General features: G+C 35.5%; 1 protein-coding gene and 2 pseudogenes across 1 annotated transcript; 1 reads left to right on the top strand and 2 right to left on the bottom strand.

Moving 5' to 3' along the window:
• Nucleotides 1-15,448: 15,448 nt before the first annotated feature.
• On the bottom strand, nucleotides 15,449-16,745 carry LOC148920643 (rust resistance kinase Lr10 pseudogene; annotated as a pseudogene).
• A 3-nt stretch (nucleotides 16,746-16,748) lies between these two features.
• LOC148920642 (uncharacterized) lies at nucleotides 16,749-18,206 on the bottom strand (annotated as a pseudogene).
• A 92-nt stretch (nucleotides 18,207-18,298) lies between these two features.
• On the top strand, nucleotides 18,299-20,528 carry LOC148920641 (rust resistance kinase Lr10-like). The gene is made up of 3 exons (XM_089043806.1): nucleotides 18,299-19,046; nucleotides 19,165-19,200; nucleotides 19,368-20,528. The coding sequence occupies exons 1-3, from the start codon at nucleotides 18,440-18,442 to the stop codon at nucleotides 20,492-20,494; spliced, it is 1,770 nt and encodes a 589-aa protein (XP_088899932.1). The 5' UTR covers nucleotides 18,299-18,439; the 3' UTR covers nucleotides 20,495-20,528.
• Nucleotides 20,529-25,477: the final 4,949 nt, after the last annotated feature.

Below are 25,477 nucleotides of genomic sequence, written 5' to 3'. Positions count from 1 at the left end.
GTATGTAAGAATTATGGACGTCTTAAAATTATTAAACGATGGTAAATAATAAACGTCGTGGTAATTGTCTATTACGTCGGTAAGGACTAAAACCGTCGTCTAAAAACCACAAAGTACGACGTCTAATGGCTTGTAAAACAAGTAAACTAAATACGACGTGGTATTTAAATAAAAACGACGGTTTATTTATAAAATCGTCGTGGTATAGTTTTAAAACGACGGGTTTCTTCATAATAACGACGTCTAATGTTTTAAAAAACAGAGAATTCAAAGTTCGTATGTTACCGCTTTCTTCCTGCTGTTCCCCATTTTTGGCAGTATCATCCTCTAAATGTAGGGATCTCACATCAGCCCCAGAACAGCTTGCTTTATCAGACATTGGATTTTTGGGACTTTGCTCTAGACCTTGGTTTTGACAGGGGCTAGTTTTCGGTTTAAGCATGCTTGGATCAAAATTGGGGATGAGTTGGGAAAGCTGACTTAGTATATGTTCCCTCTCAGCCTCTACCAATTGTTTGGTTCTAGCCTCCATCCTTAAAGCCTCTTCCCTTGATCTAGCTTCCATCTTCTTAGTCTCTTCTTGAAGGACAATTCTTACACTTTCCTTCAATTGATCGGCAAACTTTACCTCTGTTGTCTAGGTAAATTGAAGAATTGCCTAGGGGAAATCCCAGCACCTACCCCTCTTACTCTCCCTGGATGCTCGGGACCCAAAGCCAAGGTCAACACATCATTACTGCCAGTTACACTAAGACTGCCTTCAGCCACTTGTTTTTGCAATTCATCCTAAAACAAAGACATATAAAAAAGTCAGCACAAGAAAACACACGACGGTTATTTATAAACAAACGACGCATTATATAATTTCACACGACGAAACAACATAGAAATCGACGTTATAATACATTTATAACGACCTTACTTAAATAACGACGTGGTTAGTTGTTTCAAACGACGAAATAAATAAACCACCGACGTCTTATGCTATAATTACAGAAAACAGAGTTGTGATTCCATATTTAGATCTTTCACGACGTTTTTGAAAACATTTCGACGTAGTAATATAATTCAAACGACGAAAACATTAACCACCGACGTCTTATGCTATAATTACAGAAAACAAAGTTGTGATTCCAGATTTAGATCTTTCACGACGTTTTTGAAAACATTTCGACGTAGTAATATAATTCAAACGATGAAAAAATTAACCACCGACGTCTTATGCTATAATTACAGAAAACAGAGTTGTGATTCCAGATTTAGATCTTTCACGACGCTTTTTAAAACATTTCGACGTAGTAAATTCATTCACACGACGGAAAAATATAACATAAGACGTAATAAGAATTATACACAGTTTAATAAAAATTTAAAACAGAGTGTGTAGGCTTACAATTAATTTTGCTTTCTCTGCCACCTTTGGATCTGGGATGTTACCATGTTTGTCCTGTCTAGCTTTCTTCCATAAGGTAGATTGATCAATTTCTACCCCAGGCATGGTTTCCTCCAATTGATCCTCCAAACCAGCATATCCTTTTCGAGACAATCGATGATTGTACTCAAGTTTCTCCCTAATCTGTGAATGTTGAGAATGCACAGACTCAAATTCTTTGGATAACCTTGAAGCTACAAAGGCATCCCATTCTGCTTTCTCTATGAATTTATATACTTCAGGGGGTTGGCTTAATTTCTCCCTCTCCTTGATGTATGGAAGGATATAATGCCTCGTCAGTGTAGACTTGAAATCCTTCCGTTTTTGGCAGCAGAAGATAACACCGAGGTCTTGCCCCCTTGACCTACCACAAAAGCCATGTCAACGGCTTCCCAAATCTGCTCCTTTATATCCTTGGGGATTTCAGCCCATTTCTTGTCCACAAGTGGGACTCTGGAGCGTGCCAACACACCAATGTAGGACTGCATCTCAGTATGTGCAGGGCCACATCCTTTCCCCCTTTTATTGTACTCAACAACTGGCTTGATTTTCTGCAATTTTCTCTTCACAACACGAGGCATTGTGCTCATACCTCGACCTGACTTTGAATCCTCAGAAATTGTTGTCGTGCTGGTTGGTTCTGTCTCAGCAGATGAAACAAACTTCATCTTCTTCAAGGGCTTGTCTTGAGGAGTTACCATTCCAAGCTCCTTACCTCCATTTTTTTTGGAGCCAGAGTCCTTACTTTGGTCTTGAGAAACCATGGTTACAGAAAAAACAAACCTGCAAGTGAAAATATTTCAGGAAAAAAATTAGAACACAAACGACGGTTATTTATAAAATACGACGTATGATAAGATTTTACATGACATAATAACATAACATCAGACGTAATAAATGTTTAAAACGAGAGTATTCAAACAACGACGAAACAATATTACAGAAGACGTAATAAGAACTTATTACGGTGATATTTACACGACGTCGTGATATTCAAATTCACACGACATAAATATTAATATAACGTCGTGTTATGGATATTCACACGACATAAATAATAAGCTACCGTCGTATTTCTAAGAAACCAAAAACCTTTTTCTTTCTCTGTGAATGTTTGATTGCAGGTTTAATTTCTCTGAAACATGGTTTTTGTTTTTCCTAATTTGATAAAATACAAAGAAAAAGAAAGAAAGGTTTGGCATCTTTTATAGACGACGGTATCTTAGTATAACGTCGTGGTATGAACATTCACATGGCGTCAATAATAAGATACCGTCGTCTATATAAGATACCAAACCCTATTTTCTTTGTCTTTGTATTTTATCAAATTAGAAAAACGAAAACCATGGTTCAGAGAAATCAAACCTGCAATTAAACAAGCAAATAAAAAATTGACCGTCATTTTAAAAACAACTTAGATCAATTTTAAGAGGACGCTAGGATGACTGACAAACCGTCGTGGTCTACATATTTAACCACGTAAATAAGAAGCTACAGTCGTCTTATTTAGTTGAATTAGTTGTGTTCAAAGTTGGAAACTTTCCCTCTCTGTCTGTGTATTTTCTCAAACTTGGAAAGAATAAAAATGATTTTCGCCATAAAAAACTTAAAAATATTTTGAAAACAAAACCGTATGAGCATGCAAAATAGCAACAAAAATAGTGAGAAATGAAAGCTTACCTTTATGCAATGAAAGCTTCTCTGAGTTTGGTGTTTATGTTCTGATGCTTACTAAGACGAGAGGAAGACAATGAGATACTCTGACAAAGTGCTCGACAAGGAAAAAGACGAAAAGTTTTCTCCGAGATTGAAATTTTTCTCGGGTTTGGAAACAAAGGCATGTGTAAGTCGTAGACGAAAAGTTGTATATGTATACAAACCGTTTCTTAGTAATAAGACGGCGGTTTACATAGAACGACGACGTATTAATAGACAAACTACGACGATATTTTGAACTTAGGACATGGTAAATAAATACGACAGTAGTGTTGTAGATACCGACGTAGTAAACTCCTAAATAAAAGTCGATAAATCAATATCTCACGTCATGGTAGAATTATTTACATGATGGTTTTTTGTAATGTGACGACGTTTATTATTATAATATATGTCATTTTGTTGTAATATACCGACGTGGAATTTTGTAAATAGACGGCGGTTTTTGTAAGGACCGCCGTTGGTTTTAAAAATTTATTGTATAAATTTGTCGCTTTCTTTCACTTTCAGTTTTCATTTAGGTTTCCAAGTTCTTCCTCTCTCAAAGACACTCTCTCACATCTCAAGACAATAATTTGGATGTTTTTCTCAAAGAGAAATGGAGCTTACTCTCCAACAAATCTATGTCCACAAGAGGAAGCTTGTCAATCCGATAGGAGACTTAGTGCTTCTGAATACTCCTTGCTTTCCATCAAAAGAGATGCAAGACCTCCCCTCATTGCTGTCAAAGGAAAGTTCGCTTCGTGGAAACTCAAGATCGATGTCACCTGCTCGATTTTCTTGGCTAAGAAGATCCGTCAGGTTTGTGATAGAAGAAGATGGGTGAACGTCATTAGTGAAGAAGATGGGTTATTCGTAGAGCTTCTGAAGAAGAAGATGGGTTTTCAAGAATGCGATAAAGAATAGAAATGGCTTCAGAAAGAGAACGGTTAAAGAAATTGAAACAACGACGGTTTTATGTTCTACCGACGTCTTTTTGTAAACTAAGACGACGTAATAATTTTATTCGCGACGTGTATTCGTTTTAAAAACGTCTTATGTGTAATATAACCGACGTGGATTGTATTTTTATAATTATAAATAGAATTTATTTTCCCTTGTTCTTTGAGTTTATTTTTCAAAAACAGTGCCTTATAAATAGAGTTTTTTTTCCCGAGGAAATTAAAGTTATAGAATTTGTAAAGTTTCTTTTCTGGAGGACTGATTTAAATCAAATACCAACATAAAAAACAACGACTGTTTGTTGTTATACCGTCGTCTTTTTTAACTAAAACGACGCTTAATATTGTTTTTTCGACATGGATTCGTTTTTCAAACGTCGTTATGTGTGATATAACCGACGTGGATTGTATTTTTATAATTATAAATAGAATTTTTTTTCCCTTGTTCTTTCAGTTTATTTTTCAAAAACAGTGCCTTATAAATAGAGTTTTTTTTCCCGAGGAAATTAAAATTCTAGAATTTGTAAAGTTTCTTTTCTGGAGGACTGATTTAAATCAAATAAAAATATAAAAAACAACGACTGTTTGTTGTTATACCGTCGTCTTTTTTAACTAAAACGACGCAATATTTTTTTGCGACGTGGATTCGTTTTTCAAACGTCGTTATGTGTAATATAACCGACGTGGATTGTATTTTTATAATTATAAATAGAATTTATTTTCCCTTGTTCTTTGAGTTTATTTTTCAAAAACAGTGCCTTATAAATAGAGTTTTTTTTCCCGAGGAAATTAAAGTTCTAGAATTTGTAAAGTTTCTTTTCTGGAGGACTGATTTAAATCAAATACCAATATAAAAAACAACGACTGTTTGTTGTTATACCGTCGTCTTTTTTAACTAAAACGACGCAATAATTTTTTTGCGACGTGGATTCGTTTTTCAAACGTTATTATGTGTGATATAACCGACGTGGATTGTATTTTTATAATTATAAATAGAATTTTTTTTCCCGAGGAAATTAATGTTCTAGAATTTGTAAAGTTTCTTTTCTGGAGGACTGATTTAAATCAAATACCAATATAAAAAACAACGACTGTTTGTTGTTATACCGTCGTCTTTTTTAACTAAAACGACGTAATATTTTTTTCGCGACGTGGATTCGTTTTTCAAACGTCATTATGTGTAATATAACCGACGTGGATTTTATTTTTATAATTATAAATATAATTTTTTTTCCCTTTTTCTTTCAGTTTATTTTTCAAAAACAGTGCCTTATAAATAGAGTTTTTTTTCCCGAGGAAATTAATGTTCTAGAATTTGTAAAGTTTCTTTTCTGTGACTGATTTAAATTAAATAAGAATATAAAAACAACGATGTTTTTTGTTATACCGTCTTTTCCTGGTCGTCTTAAGTAAGACTAAACGACGTAATGTATTGTTAACCGACGTAAATTATTTTTGTTAAACGTCGTTATGTGTAATATAACCGACGTGGATTTGGTTTTTTAATTATAAATAGGGTTTTTTTTCACAGTGCTTTCAGTTTTAGTATTCGATTAGGGTTTCAACTTCTTCTTGCCCTTTTCTCTGTCTCACCTCATCTCTTGGGAGGCAATTGCTTGAATGTTGGTTTGTGTGTATGTTTGTGTATCTGATTCACAAACATACACACATCACCAATTTTCAAAAAATTGTCTCTCTGATTGCAAATCTGTGGCTGCCGTCGTGAAGTTTTAGGAGGCAATTGTTTGGATGTTGATGTGTGTGTGCGTTTGTGTAGATACACAAATGCACACACATCATCCACTTCCAAAAAATTCTCTCGATTGCAAACTGAGGCTGCCGCTGCCAAATTTCAGAATCAATTTTTGATGTTAATGTGTATGTGCGTTTGTGTATCTCAAAGACACAAATACACATACATCATTAACCTCTAAAGTATTGTCTTTCTGGTAAGATTATGATGAGCAACAGAGTTCCATCTTGTAAGATTTCCTAACCCTTGTGATCTCAGAAAAATCTGATTATGTCGGCGGTTTTCTATATAAACCGTCGTGGTTATTTCAATTCTTGTCATTAAGTAGATCTACCGACGTAGGATAACAAAATCCAAGAAATAAATTGTTAAAAAAAATTCTTATTCATAGACGGCGGTTTAAATATAATGTATGACGTATAAAGTGGATAAATACGACGTTAAATTGTATAATACATCGTTAAATGAAAACCCCAACTTGGTGAGATTTAAAGATATCGTCGTAGAAATACGAGAAAGACGTCGTTATATTTATCTTTGCCGTAGTTGTACATTAATTTAATACGGCGATATTTTGTATTTTACCGCCGTGAATTTATTTGTAATTATACGGCGCCTTATACTAAAACTTGGTCGTGTTAATGTCCGTAAAAACGGCGGCTTTTTTGAAATCGTCATCTTTACTTTCTACGTCGGTCGGTTCATAACTTCCGCCGTTATTTGTTGGCTCTGATTTTTCACTTGAAAATCCTATTTCAATAAGACGTCGGTTTTTAATTAAGTACGTCGATTTTAGGAACAGCCATTTGAATCTCCACTTTTTGGTTGTCTAAGGTGTTATTACACGGCGGTTTTATAAAACCATAGTCTTTTAAAAAACAACGACGGTTTTCACTTAGACCGTCGTGTTTTTCTGGTCGTCTTTTTCACTTTTTGTAGTAGTGATGGCACAGGCAAACATAGTAGCTCTGTCCGCATAACTGAAACTTAACAAGGTTTAAGAAGAAAACAGAGGATAAGGCAGGATACAAGCTGAGCTGCCTACTTTCGCCGCTGCCGTCGATACAAACTTTCCTCTCAGTCTATATGCCTTTGCTTTGGTCTCAACACCTTTTTTTTTTGGGTCAAAATCTCAACACCTTATTTTCCTTGTTCGTATTTTTCATTGCCATTATTGCTAGAAGGACCTTACATTGCATTCCTAATTGGCAGGCATTTTCTCAAACAAAGTCTATGCTTCTTCTAATAGCTTCAAGTTCCATTGGCATTTTCTCAAACAATGTCTATCCTGTTCTTTGCACATCGACATAGCTACCAATAACCAAAGGCAGAGGCTAATTATTTACTTAACTCAATTACATGTAAATTAAAAATATTTGTGCTATGATCAAATACGAAAAACATGTTTAACTGGCCCTTAAGTAGAGCTGCTAAATTTCCCTTACATACAGCCACATCGTGACTAATATTAAACACTTAATTTGCATCGCAACCAAACCAATCTCTTCAAATTTTGAACCACTTGATGCACAGGGACTTCGATTGTCCCCACCAACTTCATCTGCAGAAGTTTGTTGTTGGATATAAGGAAGGCCTTCGAGGCATTTGAAGGTTCTCAATGTCTCCTTTGAGCATCTCCACTACTTTATTCATTGAAGGGTGTTCACTAGGCCTCATTTGTACGCACCATAATGCCACCACCATCATCTGCTTTACGATCTTCTTTTCCTTATTTGTTGCATCACCTCCTATTTCTATGTCCTTTCCTTCTTTCAACTGATCAGAAACCCATGTTGGAAAGTAGATTTGGCTAAATTGGCTTAAATGTTCTATACCCGCATTCACTAGCGGACCCATGAAATTGTTAATGGAGGTCTAATTTTTATCAGGATTTATTTATTTAAAAAAAAACAGTGCGTTGTGCACATTGGATGCTCTTAACAACTTCACATACAAAAGCTTCAACACTACAAACAATTAGCCACATTTGACAACATTCAGCTATCTAACTGTGATCAAATAAATAGATACACACAACATTTCCTATAAACAATGAAAATATTCACCAGAATAATGAAATGGTTAAAGGATTTCCTTTCTTTTTTTTTTTTTTTTTTGTATTTTTTTTTTTTGTTTCCATAGATGTATCATGAATAATGACCATTGGTGGAGCTATTAAGATGCAAGCAGATGTAGTTGCACCTTTTTCCTTGCCAGAAAATCCTTTGGGATGCCAAAATCTACCCCTCTGCTATAGTGCACACCATGTGTTCAACTAAATGCCTCAAAAAGACTTTGCCCACTGTCTAAAGGAATTAGTACCAATTAGTTTACGTTTCAATTATAGTGTATTTGGTTGTCTAATTTTCTTTTGGGGTTCTTAGATCTAGGTCCAAAACGATTAGCTGTCATTGGGTTTAGTCCATGCATTTTTGGTTTTAGATGTAGGTCCTTTGACTTTTATTACTCTTTTTATTGTGCCGATTTTACCCTTTGAGGTAAATAATGAAAACATTGAAAATCTAAATTTAATGAATTATGTACCTGTAATTAAATTTTAGAATTTAAATTTGGAATTCCTTCATTGATAATATTTAACTAATATATGGGTAAAATACAAATTAATCAATGAATGTAAAGGCCCACATATTATACTAATCAATTAGGCAAGCACCCACATTGTATCTAACATACAGGTAAAGATAAAGATAAAATGACCAAAATACCCTTATCCCACGGGTAATTTTTCAATTCCACTTAAATTAATTAAACATTGAATAAATTTGGGGTCGTGGTGTTACACACTTCCAAAAAATTGTCTCTCTGATTGCAAATCTGAGGTGCCGTCGTCAAATTTCAGAATCAATTTTTTGGATGTTAATGTGTATGTGCGTTTGTGTATCTCAAAGACACAAATACACATACATCATTAACCTCTAAAGTATTGTCTTTCTGGTAAGATTATGATGAGCAACAGAGTTCCATCTTGTAAGATTTCCTAACCCTTGTGATCTCAGAAAAATCTGATTATGTCGGCGGTTTTCTATATAAACCGTCGTGGTTATTTCAATTCTTGTCATTAAGTAGATCTACCGACGTAGGATAACAAAATCCAAGAAATAAATTGTTAAAAAAAATTCTTATTCAGACGGCGGTTTAAATATAATGTATGACGTATAAAGTGGATAAATACGACGTTAAATTGTATAATACGTCGTTAAATGAAAACCCCAACTTGGTGAGATTTAAAGATATCGTCGTAGAAATACGAGAAAGACGTCGTTATATTTATCTTTGCCGTAGTTGTACATTAATTTAATACGGCGATATTTTGTATTTTACCGCCGTGAATTTATTTGTAATTATACGGCGCCTTATACGAAAACTTGGTCGTGTTAATGTCTGGGTAAAAACGGCGGCTTTTTTTGAAATCGTCATCTTTACTTTCTACGTCGGTCGGTTCATAACTTCCGCCGTTATTTGTTGGCTCTGATTTTTCACTTGAAAATCCTATTTCAATAAGACGTCGGTTTTTTAATTAAGTACGTCGTATTTTAGGAACAGCCATTTGAATCTCCACTTTTTGGTTGTCTAAGGTGTTATTACACGGCGGTTTTATAAAACCATAGTCTTTTAAAAAACAACGACGGTTTTCACTTAGACCGTCGTGTTTTGCTGGTCGTCTTTTTCACTTTTTGTAGTAGTGATGGCACAGGCAAACATAGTAGCTCTGTCCGCATAACTGGCCCTTAAGTAGAGCTGCTAAATTTCCCTTACATACAGCCGCATCGTGACTAATATTAAAACACTTAATTTGCATCGCAACCAAACCAATCTCTTCAAATATTGAACCACTTGATGCACAGGGACTTGGATTGTCCCCACCAACGTCATATGCAGAAGTTTGTTGTTGGATATAAGGAAGGCCTTCGAGGCATTTGAAGGTTCTCAATGTCTCCTTTGAGCATCTCCACTACTTTATTCATTGAAGGGTGTTCACTAGGCCTCATTTGTACGCACCATAATGCCACCATCATCATCTGCTTTACGATCTTCTTTTCCTTATTTGTTGCATCACCTCCTATTTCTATGTCCTTTCCTTCTTTCAACTGATCAGAAACCCATGTTGGAAAGTAGATTTGGCTAAATTGGCTTAAATGTTCTATATCCGCATTCACTAGCGGACCCATGAAATTGTTAATGGAGGTCTAATTTTTATCAGGATTTATTTATTTAAAAAAAAACAGTGCGTTGTGCACATTGGATGCTCTTAACAACTTCACATACAAAAGCTTCAACACTACAAACAATTAGCCACATTTGACAACATTCAGCTATCTAACTATGATCAAATAAATAGATACACACAACATTTCCTATAAACAATGAAAATATTCACCAGAATAATGAAATGGTTAAAGGATTTCCTTTCTTTTTCTTTTTTTTTTTGTATTTTTTTTTTTGTTTCCATAGTTGTATCATGAATAATGACCATTGGTGGAGCTATTAAGATGCAAGCAGATGTAGTTGCACCTTTTTCCTTGCCAGAAAATCCTTTGGGATGCCAAAATCTACCCCTCTGCTATAGTGCACACCATGTGTTCAACTAAATGCCTCAAAAAGACTTTGCCCACTGTCTAAAGGAATTAGTACCAATTAGTTTACGTTTCAATTATAGTGTATTTGGTTGTCTAATTTTCTTTTGGGGTTCTTAGATCTAGGTCCAAAACGATTAGCTGTCATTGGGTTTAGTCCATGCATTTTTGGTTTTAGATGTAGGTCCTTTGACTTTTATTACTCTTTTTATTGTGCCGATTTTACCCTTTGAGGTAAATAATGAAAACATTGAAAATCTAAATTTAATGAATTATGTACCTGTAATTAAATTTTAGAATTTAAATTTGGAATTCCTTCATTGATAATATTTAACTAATATATAGGTAAAATACAAATTAATCAATGAATGTAAAGGCCCACATATTATACTAATCAATTAGGCAAGCACCCACATTGTATCTAACATACAGGTAAATAATGTTCTTATTAGCAACGAAAAAAACTTAGTGATAAATTGTGTTATCTATAAGTCATGAACATAAATTAGAATACTACCTATAAGTTAGGAACATATAGGTGAAGACTACCTATAAGTCAGATACAAAAATAGACAAATAAAATTGCATGTTGCCTATAAAATAAATGTACATAAAATACTATTATTCATTGTCCAAAATATGAAAAAACACATATATATACCTATGCAATAGGCAATATGACAATATACCTACACCATAGGATAATTTATACAAAAGTATATACTATACCTCTATCATAGGGAGAACAAAAATAAAAATAGTTACCTACAACTTTTCAAAGAAAATGGAAGAGGAAAGGAATCTTGTAATATGGAATGCCATGATCTTGGGCCACATTCAAAATCATTAGCTTGAGGAGGCTTTAGAATTATATATGGCAATGTACAGATTGTCAATTGACCATACAAGATCAACATTCTCTATCATAGTATATATATAAAATTGAAGAAAAGAAGAAGATGGAGAACGAAGAAGATAAAGATGAAGAACAAGAAAGAAAAACGTGCATCTAGTTAATAAGCTAAATTCTAGGAAAAATTGTATCTTCAAAAGAATAAATAATCCTAAAAGTATGTGCAATAATAAAATCCATGTTAAATAGGAATTTGAGTCAAGATAAAAAAAATGAAGGTTCGACATACATTCAAAATGTAATTATTCGTTAAATTGTACATGATCAAATCTAATCATTAATAGCATATAAATTCTCATCTTACTCATTTTAGACAATAGGGATATAATAGGAAGAAAAAAATTTAAATACAAATTAGTTAAATACAAAAGTTTGAATCAACATGTCAAAAATGGAATGTAATCTACGTGGCAAACTAGTCAAAAGACTTATATCAATAAACAATAATTCGAGAACTAGACCCAACTATTGATTGGATTTTTGGACTTCTATCAACTTTTCTATTTTCTTTTTGTGGCTTTTAGCCTTTTCAATATTGCCCTTCTCTTGAAAATTTACTTACTCCACCTGAAATGATGACCTAAGACATGAATGATTCAAATAATGAGATGACCTTATAGAGTAAGCCCAAACAAATAATTAACACCTTATTAACTTACTAATTGAATCCGCGCTTGACGCTGTTCTAGATATCCAAATAAATGAGTCTTGGTCAGCAGGGCAATAAACTAGTCTATTGGTTGTTTCAAGAAAATAGGACTATTTTCTCCACTAAACTAAGAAGTTTTCAGGTATTGTGCTCAAAACTGCTGAATTTTTAAAAAAAGTTATTATATCTCATGTGGGGATACTTGTCACTTTATATATTTCATGATAAAACTTCTTACTTTTTAACTTTCATTTAAACTATAAAAAAAAAAACCAACAACAAAAAAGTAAGAAAATATAATAATAAGGTTTCACATTGGTTATGTTCGCGGAACAATAGGAAATATTAATTTACAAACACTACAATAACCATTTTCAATGACTAAACTCTTTAGTTTACGATTTAGGAGTTCGTAATATATGAAGTCGTCACAATTGCCTTTTGTTACGATTTCTACCACCAATCGTGACAAATTTGGTTGACTCAAATTGCTTCAAAAGTACATTGGGGCCGTATCCAATCAACTTTATTCATTTACGTTTTTTTGTCTATTGAAATATTTCATTATTATTTTTACTAGGCTCACAAAATTCAACAAATTTTTAAATATATTTTCGATTTTAGAGTATTACATTTTTCAGAAGAAAATAACCAATTTTTATTTGGAATATTTATGCCTTTTCTATTCATTGCCATTCAATACAATAGAAAATGATATTTATTTTTTTATATTTCAATGGCTTAGAGTAAACAATTCAATAAAGATAAATTATTTGATTGCAATTTCATTACAATTCAATAATTAATTAATTACAATTTCTACTTTGTATTCTTTGAGTCTTTCTTGGTGACTCCCGCATATATCTTTTACATCATCTGTCAAGTAGGGGTGGGCACTCAAACCGGCGAACTGAAAATCTGAGTCGAACCGCACCGAACCAAATCGGAAAAAAACCGAGTTGACCAAAAAATCAACAACTGGTCAAAAATTGAACCGGACCGGTTTGGACCGATTTTGGATTCGGTTTCATAGCTTCAAAAACCGGACCGGGTCGAACCGAACCGGTCAAATTAAAAAATATATAATTTCAATATATATTTATATTTAATGCTATATTTTTAATTTAACAAAAAAACTAATATTTATCCAAGTTCAATTTCAAAATATCTCTCTTTTTCTAACTTTAATATTTATTTTTATATGAAATTGAATAATTTGTTAATTTTCAAGTAAAAATAATAATATTTCAATTGAGAATTGTATTAAAAATAATTTTAAAATAATAATTTCAAAAACTGGACCGGAACCGGTTCAACTCGAACTGGATAGTTTTTGAATTTTTTTATATTAAAACCGAATTGAACCAAACTGGATAAATAGTACCAGATCGGTTCTAATTTAAGGCAAAAACCAGTCCAACCCTAACCGTGCCCACCCCTATTGTCAAGTGAAGAGAAAAAATCACATGAAAAAGAGGAAGACAACAGTAACCACATTAAGTAAAGCACACTTTCAAAAAAAATACAAACCAAATCTAGTTTAGAAGAGAGGAAATATATATCTACCTGATGCAAGACGAAGACTTGATGAAGATAACACAATTCAATTATGGCTAAAAGTCACTTTTGGTTCATGTAGTTTTTAGTTTGGCACTTCAACCACTTTTGGCTATGTAGTTTCAATTCCGTTAATTTTGACTATATAATTTCATATTTGTAGCAATTCAAGGATAAGTTAGTTTTTAATTATACCACAAAAATCAGGGAAAAAAAACATAACCAAAGCAAGATTATAATTTTTTAATAGAAAACTACAAGTGGTATATCGAAATTTAAATTAAGTATAATATTTTATTGATTTGGATTATAGTTACAAGATTATAATAAAAATATTTTATTGGAAACTTACTATTTATGTGTAGTCACAATAGATTAGGATTTTATTTAACCTATTTAAATCAACAGTTTCAACCCATAAAAGGCGTTTTTGCTAGTATACTTAGTAGACTGGAGGTGTGTAGGAGTCTCATTATTTTAGGGGCCATGTGCAGTCGCCCAATCCTCCCACGGCATCGACGGCGAATTCGTTCGTTGGCACTCCGGTGGCGCACGGCATCGACGCAGACAAGGCGCGTGGGAGCGTGAGCTTCAACGGGAGGCTTTTGGCTAGGGTTGAGTTTAGGAGAGGTGGGTGGAGGCTGAGGCCGTGGCTCTTGAGGGTTTTGTGCTGTGGCGTGGCGTTTCTCTTTCGTCGAAAGGCGGGTTGGGTACTTTGGGCGGTGGGTCAAGAGATTGCCAGGTTGTTGTTTGAGATGGGGGCAATGCGTTTGGTGCAAATGGTATTAATCTCTCACTTTTCAATTGAAGTCTCTGAAATTGTGACAAGTTTGGAACAAGGAATGTGGTGTTGTATTATTAGTAGTAAGATGAGTTTATGGATTTAGGTTAAGTTGTAGTACATATTTTTAACTACAATTCTTTTGTAGTTTCTGGTTAGTGATGGTTGCAATTGAGTTTTTTTGTTTGTTTCTCCTCCCAAAACACTACATCTTAGCTGAGCTTGTTTGCTTGTTGTATTCAGTTGATTATTGTGTCTTTTTGATAGAGGTCAAGTGGAGCTCATTTGCCTTTAATGGCTCTTGGTGTTTTTTGATGTAGGCTTGCTTATCCTAGACCTAGAGGATTTGAAAATGGATGGAGGTAACATTATTTAGTAGAAACTAGAAAGAAACAGAGTAGTTGCTTAGAACATCTGTCTTTGGTTATTAACCTCGTTGAATCCACCTTACGAGTGGTTGTTTAGAACATTTATAGGCTTTGCCGATCCTAGTGGATTTGAAAATGGTTGGGATATATGTTCAAAAATCAAGAGCTTTTTTTAGGGTTGGGGATGGGATCACTGATCTAATAACAGAGCTGTGTATGGAATGAGTTAAGAATTTACAATTTAGTGAAACTGGCACTTCCCTTTGGAAGGTCTCCACGGTCGGCCCACGTGGATTGTGCAGCTTAGGCTAATGTTTTTTAAGCTTTTTCTTCGTTCCTATCTGTGGTTCAGTCGTGTAGTTTGCACTTTTCAATCTTTTAGCCCAAATTGCTGACTCCATTAAGCTCTAGTTCACAAAAGGGGTATGGTATTTCCACATCAGAGTTGCATCAGATTTCAGCCCTAGAAATTAAGGAGGTTAGGGATTTGCACTAAGGTTTTTGAGTTTGAGTTTGAGTTTCACTTAAGTTTGAGTTTGAGATTCAAGTCTGTAGCTTTGCTCTGGGTCTGTAAACTCTTACATATGGTTTAGTCATTGTCGATGGAACTGGATTCTAATTCAGATATGGAGATTATTTGACATATACAAATGAATTGTTTCTCTTGGGCAATTCATTTGTGTAAACCTAATTGTCATCAAAGTTCAAGTCATTGCATTTCTGGCAGGCAGTTTCTTAAACAATAACCAAAGGCAGAGGCTGATTATTTGCTTAAATCAATTACAACATGTAAACATATTTGTGCTATGATCAAATACAGAGTAGAGCTGCTAACTTTCCCTTACATAGATCCACATCGTGACTAATGTTAATTCACTTCGTTTGCATCCGCAATCAAAGTATTCTCTTCAGATTTTGAAGCACTTGACACACAGGGACTTCGATTGTCCACACCAACTTCATCTGCAGGAATTTGTTGTGGGTATAAGAAAGGCCTTGGAGGCATTTGGAGGCTCTCAATTTCTCCTTCAAGCATCTCCACTACTTTATTCATTGAAGGGCGTTCAATAGGCTTCATTTGTATGCACCATAAAGCCACCATCATCATCTTCTTTATGATCTTCTTTTCCTCATCTGTTGCATCATCTCTTATTTCTATATCGTTTCCTGCCTTCAACTGATCAGAAACCCATGTCGGAAAGTAGATTTGGCTAAATTGGCTTGATTGTTCTATACCCGCATTTAGGTTCTTCCTTCTACCAGCCATTTCCATCAATAGCATTCCGAAACTATACACATCAGCTTTGTACGAAACACCTCCAATGTTTTTGTAGAACAGTTCTGGAGCAATGTATCTCATGGTTCCTCTTGCTGCAGTCAAAGATACAATGCTATTATCCAATGGGTACAGCTTTGCTAACCCAAAATCAGAGTCTCTGGGAGTAAAATTCTCATCTAGAAGAATGTTGTGAGGCTTGATGTCAAAGTGCAAAATTTGCATGTCACAGCCTTGATGGAGGTATTTAATACCACGAGCCACTCCAAGTGCGATTTCAAATATTTTTTGGCAATTTAAAGGCACATCTCCTTGTTGAGAAAAAATGTATTTCTCAAGAGACCCATTAGGCATGAAATCATATACAAGAGCACGTTTTGAACCTTCAACACAGAAGCCAATAAGTCGAACCACGTTAACATGGCGAATCCTTCCAATTGTAGCAACTTCATTGATAAAGTCTTGGTCATTATTAGTTTTGGACTTGCCTAACATCTTGATGGCTACAAGGCGACCGCTGCGGAGCTTTGCCTTGTATGCAGAGCCATAGCCTCCCTCCCCTAATTTGTCTTTGAAACCTCTGGCCATCTTTTTGATGTCCGAATAAGAGTACCTTATTGGCATGAAATTATTATTACTCTGTAGAAAGTCTTCTATATTCTCATACATTGACAAGTGCCTCCTTCGCCATTTATATATTAGCAGTGCAGTTACAAAGGGAAAACCAAATGTAAATTTGGCTGCTACGTATCGTGCTGCATGGTCCATAAAAAAAGAGTTAATAGGAAGGATAATAATTAACTATAACAATAATAATAGCAATATACTCCTCTCCAAACCATCTCAACCATGCAAGTGTTTTGTTCTCAGAAATTTTTATTGTGCCTTTAAATCTGAATAATAATGTTTCCGTGAGATAAACACAAGTATTCTCTTACACAATTATTCTCTTGCATAGAACACAAATATAAGGGCATCATCAAGGTCATTGTTGCCAGTATTCACTGATAAAAGCCAATCAAGGGGGAAGTGGGTATAAATAGGGTACATAACTTTTGCTGCAACAGTAGTGAAGACATCGATCAATAAAATGACTACGGTGCCAAGCGAAATGCCAAAGAAAATTTAACCACACATTTATATCATAAGCTGGTCAATTTACAGAGTAGAGGGATCCACTCACCTAGATGATATATTATCTCGTCTATTATGCGCGAACGTGCTACATTGAACAGAAAACTGTAACATTAGCTTAGTAACTGTTGGAAATTACTGTTTAACTTCCTGGGGTCATTTTGACTTCTTGGGATAAAACTGATATTTGACCATAGTTTCAGAGGGCACTATTGTAAATAAACCTTCTTTAATATATAATTTATAATTTAAAGGTTTGGCAATTGTGTAACCTTCGTTTGGTGAGCATTGAATTCTATTGCCGGTGCTGTTCAGCCTGCAAGATTCCCCTGATCTGCACGTTACTCTACATGCATGACTAAACCATGAGAGTTCAAAGCCATGCGCTATTTCATTATATATTCCTTTGCAAGACGTCATGTGCTCCTCAGTTGAAGGGGACACCATAACCATTAGTGTTATTTTGCAGGAATCCCCAAAATTGTATGACCCTGGGCCATTGGATTTTATGAAATAAGAATATGCTGTTAAATTGGAGAAAGAAGAATTGGAAGCAGAATAGTTGTTGACCCCACTGATGCAAGGAGCTCTTTCAACAATGAGATCGGAAGCATTCATTGGATTTTCACAGCTCAGGAAGATTATAGACATTGATGATGCATCTGGGTAATCATAAGGACCTGTATAATCAGAGTAATAATAAGAAAAGTTGAAGGGGGTCAAGGAGTAGAGTGGGTGGGAGAAGTAGTTGTCCTTACACCAGCATCCACAAGTCGGATTGTGAAGTTATTGTAATAGATTGCTTGTACATAATACTTTCCTGAAAACAAGGATAGCACTGCATGAGGAGTAGTACCATTTCCCTTGGCCTCACAAGATAGCTCGAAGCTTTTGTTGCCGCAGTGTTCAGAGTCTCCTTTCAATCGGAATGGGGAGCTTATGTTAATATTTCCACAGGAACGATTGCAATCAGAGATATCATGTTTATTAGCTGTAATGGAAGCAGTTTGTGAACAAGCGGAAGGAAGAAGAAGAAGAAGATGAAGGAGGAGCGTTGTGTAAGCAACAAATAGGAGACTTCCTCTAGACATGATGTCAGAGCAGAAGAAAGAGATTTTCAATTTAGTACAGTTAATTGAAACCTTTAAAGAGATAATCAGATACAAAAAAAAAAAGAGGGTTGCATGAGTCATGAGACATGACCCGACCGCCATTGAGTCAAACTTCTAGATGGAGTGGGGCCCATATCATCTTGAAGTACTGACCCCTGATTTTATATCATCCGCAAGCAATTCGATTCATTTGCTTAGAAAGGGTTCTCATCATGAATTTCTTATGGTGGTTGGCCGTGGTAGTAGTAATAGGACTAGGAGTCAATGGTGGAGTAGGCCAAGAAGATTGCAGAGAAACAAGATGTCGCCCGGACGGCCCAGCCATCCGATGCCCATTTCGACTTAAAGGTAGGCAGCCAATCCGTTGTGGCTTCCAGGGCTTTGATCTTTCTTGCAATGAATACAAAGAGACTATACTCGAGATGGCATCATCAACTAAGCTCATTGTTTATGACATTAACTACACATCTCATGCGATTAGAGGAAGTCCTTATTATGGTTGCTTGCCAAGGGAGTTGTTTTACAGTAATGGTTCTTCTCCCTTTGAATTAGTAGGCCGCGCAATCTTATTCAGTGGTCCACCCTCAACAGTAAGAGATGAATATTCTTCTGGATATGGTTGTCTGAAGAGATTGAGCCCATGCCATGGCAACAATTCTGGCAACCATATTTATGCTTTCATGAATGATGAGTGTGACCTTGGAGCAGTGCCCCTAGTGTCTTGTATCAAGGTGCATGACTATATAACACATTACCCTAAGGATTCAATGAATTCAAAGACGCTGCATCGGTCCATACCATCATGTGAACATAGCAAAGGTATTACGTACACCCCAGCTTTACTTTCCAACATAATCGCTTATGAGAATTTGAAGAATATAATTTTGGATTTCATTTATTTGAAAACCGGCCCTTATTTCATGAACAACTTTTACAGGTCGTAATCTTAGAAGGCCAAATCTGAAGATATTAGGTGAGCTATATCCACCTTCATTTCATTTCATTTCATTTTTTTCTTCTTCAATTTTCTTTTTTATGAACATAATGGGGAATAACTTAATCAAGGGTATGTTTGGAACAGAGTTTAAAATGACTAAACGCTTTAAAAAAACGTTTGACACAAAAAGAAAATCTTTGCAGGTATTTGTGCACTCTGTTTAGTTCTAATCGCGATGGTGACGACAATCTACCATGTGTATACCTCTAACAAAATGAAAAAAGAAAATCGACTTAGAATTGAAAGATTTTTGGACGATTATAGAGCGATGAAGCCAAGTAGATATTCCTATGCTGATATTAAAAGGATGACAAATCAATTCAAGCAAAAGTTGGGTCAGGGGGCCTATGGAACGGTGTTCAAAGGAACTCTTTCCTCTGAGTTACTTGTTGCTGTTAAAATGCTCAACAATTCAAATGAAGAAGGGGAAGATTTCATAAATGAAGTGGGGACTATGTGTCAAATCCACCATGTCAATGTGGTTCGCTTGGTTGGATTTTGTGCCGACAGATTTATTCGTGCTCTTGTTTACGAATACTTACCAAATGGTTCATTGCAAAATTTCTTATCTTCAACAGATAATAAGAATTCATTCCTTGGTTGGGACAAGTTACAAGATATCGCTTTAGGAATAGCCAGAGGAATTGAATATCTTCACCAAGGATGCGACCAACGAATCCTGCACTTCGATATCAAACCACATAATGTATTGCTAGACCAAGATTTCACTCCAAAAGTTTCTGATTTCGGTTTAGCCAAGTTTTGCGCTAAGGATCAAAGCGCAATATCGATGACTACTGCAAGGGGGACCATGGGCTACATTGCACCCGAAATCTTCTCAAGGAACTTCGGCAATGCCTCCTATAAGTCGGATGTCTATAGTTTTGGAATATTGTTACTTGAAATGGTTGGAGGCAGAAAAAACTTTAAACTCATGGAGGACTCCACTAGCCAAGTCTACTTCCCAGAATGGATCTATAACCTATTAGAGCAGGGCAACGACCTACGAATCCATATTGGGAACAATGAAGGAGATGTTACAATTGCTAGGAAACTTGCAATTTTGGGTCTATGGTGCATACAGTGGCATCCAATGGATCGTCCTTGCATGAAAGTTGTAGTTCAAATGTTGGAAAGAGAATGTGAGACTCTAACCATGCCTCCTAATCCTTTTGCCAACACTTCAGGTTCAAGGAGAATTAATGAACAGACATCTATGGTGAAGAAACAATTCAGCCTGAGTGGATTATACCACTCACTTCTGAGATGAGTCATGGAGTGTTATTATAATAAGATTGTTATAGTATTGTCGAGTATTGTCGTGTTAAGCAGATAGTATAATCAAGAAACTGGTTTCAGGTCAATAAATTTCAATGTGAAGTATTTTTTTTTTGGTCGAACAAGGTGAAGTATTAGATGGTAATAATTCATCAAAACTTATCGTTCATGTTATAATTAAGTAACATGATCTCTTTTTCGCTATTTCATTCATCTGCAAATCAAAAGTCAGGTGTATTTTGAGTTACATAAAGATAGAAAAAAAAAAAAAAAGGGTTGAGCATATAGATACATTGCTAGTATTTATATTTGTTCATACACCCGATGATGAAGGAGGGTCTTGAGGGGTGGAAGTAAACAATAGGGGTACAAGTTCCTTGCAATAGTTTTATTTTCTTTCCCAACACCTAAGTGTAATATTTTAGTATTTTAACCCTATTGTCATTATTTGAGGTGAACCTCTCTAATTAATTATTCTTAAGTTTTTAGATCTCGAGCGCTCAGTCTCTAATCTCTTACTAAGTTATTACAATAAAAATATGGGTCCATTTTATAATGTCACTTTATTATCTGACACGTTAATTTTTTAGGTCATTCTTCTAAATTCTAATCATGTGATGACATTGTGAAGTAAACCCAAATATATACTTAGCCCTTTAGTACTAGACTGGTCCTTTAGTTTAGATATCCAAATAGATAATTCTTGGTGATCGATTCCCATCAACGGGACAATAAACTAATCTATAAGGTGCAGAAGAATCCAAACAGAGCTGTTATAGACAATACAATAACATTGTTTTAAGGTAATAAACTAGTCTATTCATTGGACGTATTGTTTTCAAAACTGCTGCATAATATTCAAACAGAGCAGTTATAGAGGTAATTTGTCTACTTATCGATGTCCACATGCTGAGATACCCCAAGGAGATTTCCCTTCAGGTCAAGAAGACTAATGAAATTTCCAAAAGGTTTGAGGGCATATAATATATAGTGAAACACTTGACCATGTATTTTAAGTCTCTAGTCTAAGAAAGAATCCAAGTCAACCAGCACATATATTTAATGATACTACGTGTTACCCTACTTTTTTGTCTCTTTTATTTTAATTATATGAAAAAATAAAAACAAAAAAGTAAGAAAAGACTAATGGTGGATATGGTCTTTTAAGTTAACAAATTTTAACTATTGTAGGTTACGCAAAACACAAGGGTTGAGTTTTCCAAGATTCTGGAAGAAAATTAAAATATGCCACTTTGTACATACTCTTGCTTGGACGTCGATAAGTACAATTCTTTTGTTTATTGTTTATTTTTTCATATGAATTTTAATTTTGAAGTAAGTACGTGTTGACGTGTATGTCTATATATCTTGCAAAATTCATACATGTACTATAGTTACGACATTTTAGGTAAATTTTTGGCATTACTATGTTGTGAAAATAATTGCTATCAGATTTTTGTGGGAGAAATCGACTGTGAGAGAAAGCAATTTGGCATTTGGTACACTTTTTGTTAAAAGTGTTGTTGGTATTGATTCATTCATAATCAGAAAATGATTGCTGCATAATCATTAAACACAATGCTTCATCGAAACTGATTCCTACATAACCAGAAAATGAAAGCACCTCATTAGCTGCTTTTCCTTGTGGTTTTCTTTCACATCAATTTTTAACAATAAGTGATTTTCTCATAATTTACCAAATAAGCTGGGCTTCTCAAAATTCTTTAAAAATCACTTATTACCCTAAATAAATAATGTCAAACGGACACTAAATTTTTTGTTGAAATTGATTATGTGGATTTTGATCTCGCTCTCTTTTCAATACACGTATGTCATGGTGAAAGACCTAGCTAGGTTGGGTGTGGCTATGCACACCTGTTCTCGGGATGAAGCAGAGCTTGACAAGTGCTTACGAGAATGGGAGTTCAGGGATTTTTGAACGCTGGGCCTTGTAAATAGCCCCCAGTTTATTTCGTGCTCTAGCTGCGTGTATAATTGTCACAAAGAAGAGAACTTTTAATTGTAAATAGCCCCCAGTTTATTTCGTCCTATACTGCTTGAGTTTGATCCATCTCTCGACTTGGTGATAACCCGCTCAAGCGCTTAGGCTTTACGTAGGGGAAGACAAGTGACAATTGTTTCTCCAGACATTCCACCTTTATCCGGCTTTTCAAACCTGTACAAGTAAGCTCTTTTTTTTTCTTTTTATTTATTATTATTATTTTTAATTTTTTAAAGTATGAAATCACCAGCCTGATACTGAATATTGTTTCATGTCGCTCATCTTATATAGATGACCTTCTTCAAGTGTTTCAAGAAAGGCACCGTTACTATTTTTGAGGATGAAAGTGATAACCAGAACGAAGGTACCACATTGCTTGTAGGTGCGCCTCTCCTAGCTTTGGAAGTATCTGAGGTGGACAATTCTCTTCATATTCCGTCTTGGTCTCAAGAGGTGTTTTGTCAACTCAGCAGCTTCAAAAAATCCAAGTCTCTGAGATAGGGACCTTCACTCCACTGTTTTACGCTGATTAAAGCCCTCCCATCATACAGATACCGGTTCATCAAGGCGTTCGAGCTTCTTAGCGATCGAATCCATAATGGAGCAGTGAATTGGAGTTCTACTCTCCGACAGCTGGTGCATCTACATTTACCTGAGTATTACTGGGAGTGGCTTGAAGATGTGGTAAGTAGAAGTACTCAGGTTCTTAAGAGCACCGGTCTATATAATGCAGTATTTGCCTTATTATTTAGCTATGATAGTCATGCTCCAATCATTCGAGCCTTTTGCGAGTATCTGGTGTTCTGCAACAAATACTCTTCATACGTCGCAAGGAGAGATATCTATTTCCCTTTGGGATCTTCATGAAATTAGTGGTCTCCCTATTACAGGTCGATTTTATGATGAAGTTATTCCAACCACTGAGAGTCTCAACAGGAAGGATCATAAAGGCGTGTCTTATATCCCACACATTTTTCGCTACTTATTCTTAGTGTATCACAAGATTTTACAGGATTCTAAAGGAAATTCTAGAGTGAGAATGACTGCTTGGATAAAGTATCTGGTATTGAGGGCCATTCAAGTATAAAAAGCCTTTAAGGAAAACCATACGGAACAAGTCACAAAAGCCAAAAGAGGACTCGATCCATCTGGTATCATTCCGACAGACTGAAACGCCTGAGGAAGAGGAAGGAGTTTTGAAGATTTGGGTATAGCTGATGAAGACATGGAAAAATCCTACTTGGCTGCATTCCTTGCTTGCTAAGTGTGCAAATTTGTATTTCCCAAAGATGATGTAACTTTGATCAGACCAGGGGTTCTCAAAGTTGCGATCAAATGGCGCGGTGTATCATTTGGCCTAGCATTCAGATATTGGCCAGCATTTACAAAGGGTTGAACGATATTTCTAGTGCAGATGATCCAGGAATTTGCACAACTGTTCTACCTTTCCATTATGTGTATGGATGGTTGGGTGAATACTTCGACACACATTTTATATCATCTTCCGAGAAGTTCATTCCTATCATGGCAAGGTTCTCATGAAGACTTTCAGCGAAATTTTTTGAAGATTCAACAGCTCGAGCTTTGTTCCGGACTTGTGGTAAAGCGAAAATGAGTCGTCTGGCAAGAGTATTTTCAGAATGCACACAACTGACTGATGAAGATCATATCTCTAAAGAAGACTTTGAGTATTTGATATGCCTTCGTTCGGGATTTGTTTCTCTATGACAGGAAAACTACTGGGTCATCCAACCTTATAGCCCGCACCGGTTTAGTAGACAATTTTGTTATGTACAACATGTGCCAGGAGAACTTAAAGATGATGTTCGGAATGGTACTGTGCTATCAGTGTACTCACATTGGAAATCATGCTTGAAGAGTAGCAGTGCATCTACAATAACCCTACCCACTAAGGACAATATCCGGGAGTTTGAGGTCACATCCGACTATGTTATTTGGTGGTCGAAGGTGCATCGCTTTGAATCTATGAAATCGAAGACAATCTCAACTGTAGGTAAGTCGTCGTCGCTTTCTCAGCCAAAATCTCTTAAGTCTCAAGGCCACGAAGTTTCAGTTCATGATAAACTCACCCGTGGTAGAGCGCTCCAAGTTCATCCAGAAGTTGAAGGTAGTTCTACTACTCCTGTGCCTCAAGTTCAACACCCATCTCTGGTGGATGTTCCTTCAATTCAAGTCCCTAATGATAAAGGAGAAACAGAAAGTGTGGTAGATTCCCAGGAAGATTTCATTCCCCTTGGTCAACGAATTCGCAATTTGAAGCAAGGGCATATAAGCAGCAATGAAGATAGTGAAGTCAACTTTAGGCATAAGAAGACAAGCGTCGGACCTCTTTATTGTGATTTGGACACGGCATACCCACTTGATGACACATTCTTTTGTGATGTGCCCGCTGTTTCACAACTTATTCTAATGAACGAGGTATGTATTTTATTTCACCTTGAGCCTCCCTTTTTTATACATATATATATATATATTAATTAATTATATATATATATATATATTTTAGGGAGAAGTAGTGCATCATGTCCCTACTGTGTCCGAGCTTGTAGCATTTAATCATTTTCCTATTGAAGAGGAAAATGATGCTTTGCGCCCGATAAGTGGTTCAGGTGTTAGCCTAAGAGGTATGATTCTAATCTTTATCACGCTCCGTATTTAGAAATCTTTGATTCTACTTGCTTAACCATTACTCGTCAATGTAGGTTCGCTTGTGCATCAACATTTGTTAAAGCCGCTACTCATGCATCAACCTCTGAAATGTCATGTGGGGAACCGAAATTAGGTGTTGCAGACAAAACCCTTCGCAAAGTAGTTTCCGTTCTGGGCAACCAAATAAAAAGCATAATATTGAAGGCTTCATTAGAAAGGCTTTCTTCATTCAAAGATGAGATTGGCAAGTTTTTGACTACCCTTGACAATGTAGGGGCGGACATCTCATCCCTACGAGCTATG

The sequence above is a fragment of the Prunus mume genome, linkage group LG1 (genome assembly GCF_029339155.1).
Source record: "Prunus mume cultivar Tortuosa linkage group LG1, ASM2933915v1, whole genome shotgun sequence".
Classification (NCBI taxonomy): domain Eukaryota; kingdom Viridiplantae; phylum Streptophyta; class Magnoliopsida; order Rosales; family Rosaceae; genus Prunus; species Prunus mume.
This window is presented reverse-complemented; position numbering and strand designations above follow the sequence as displayed.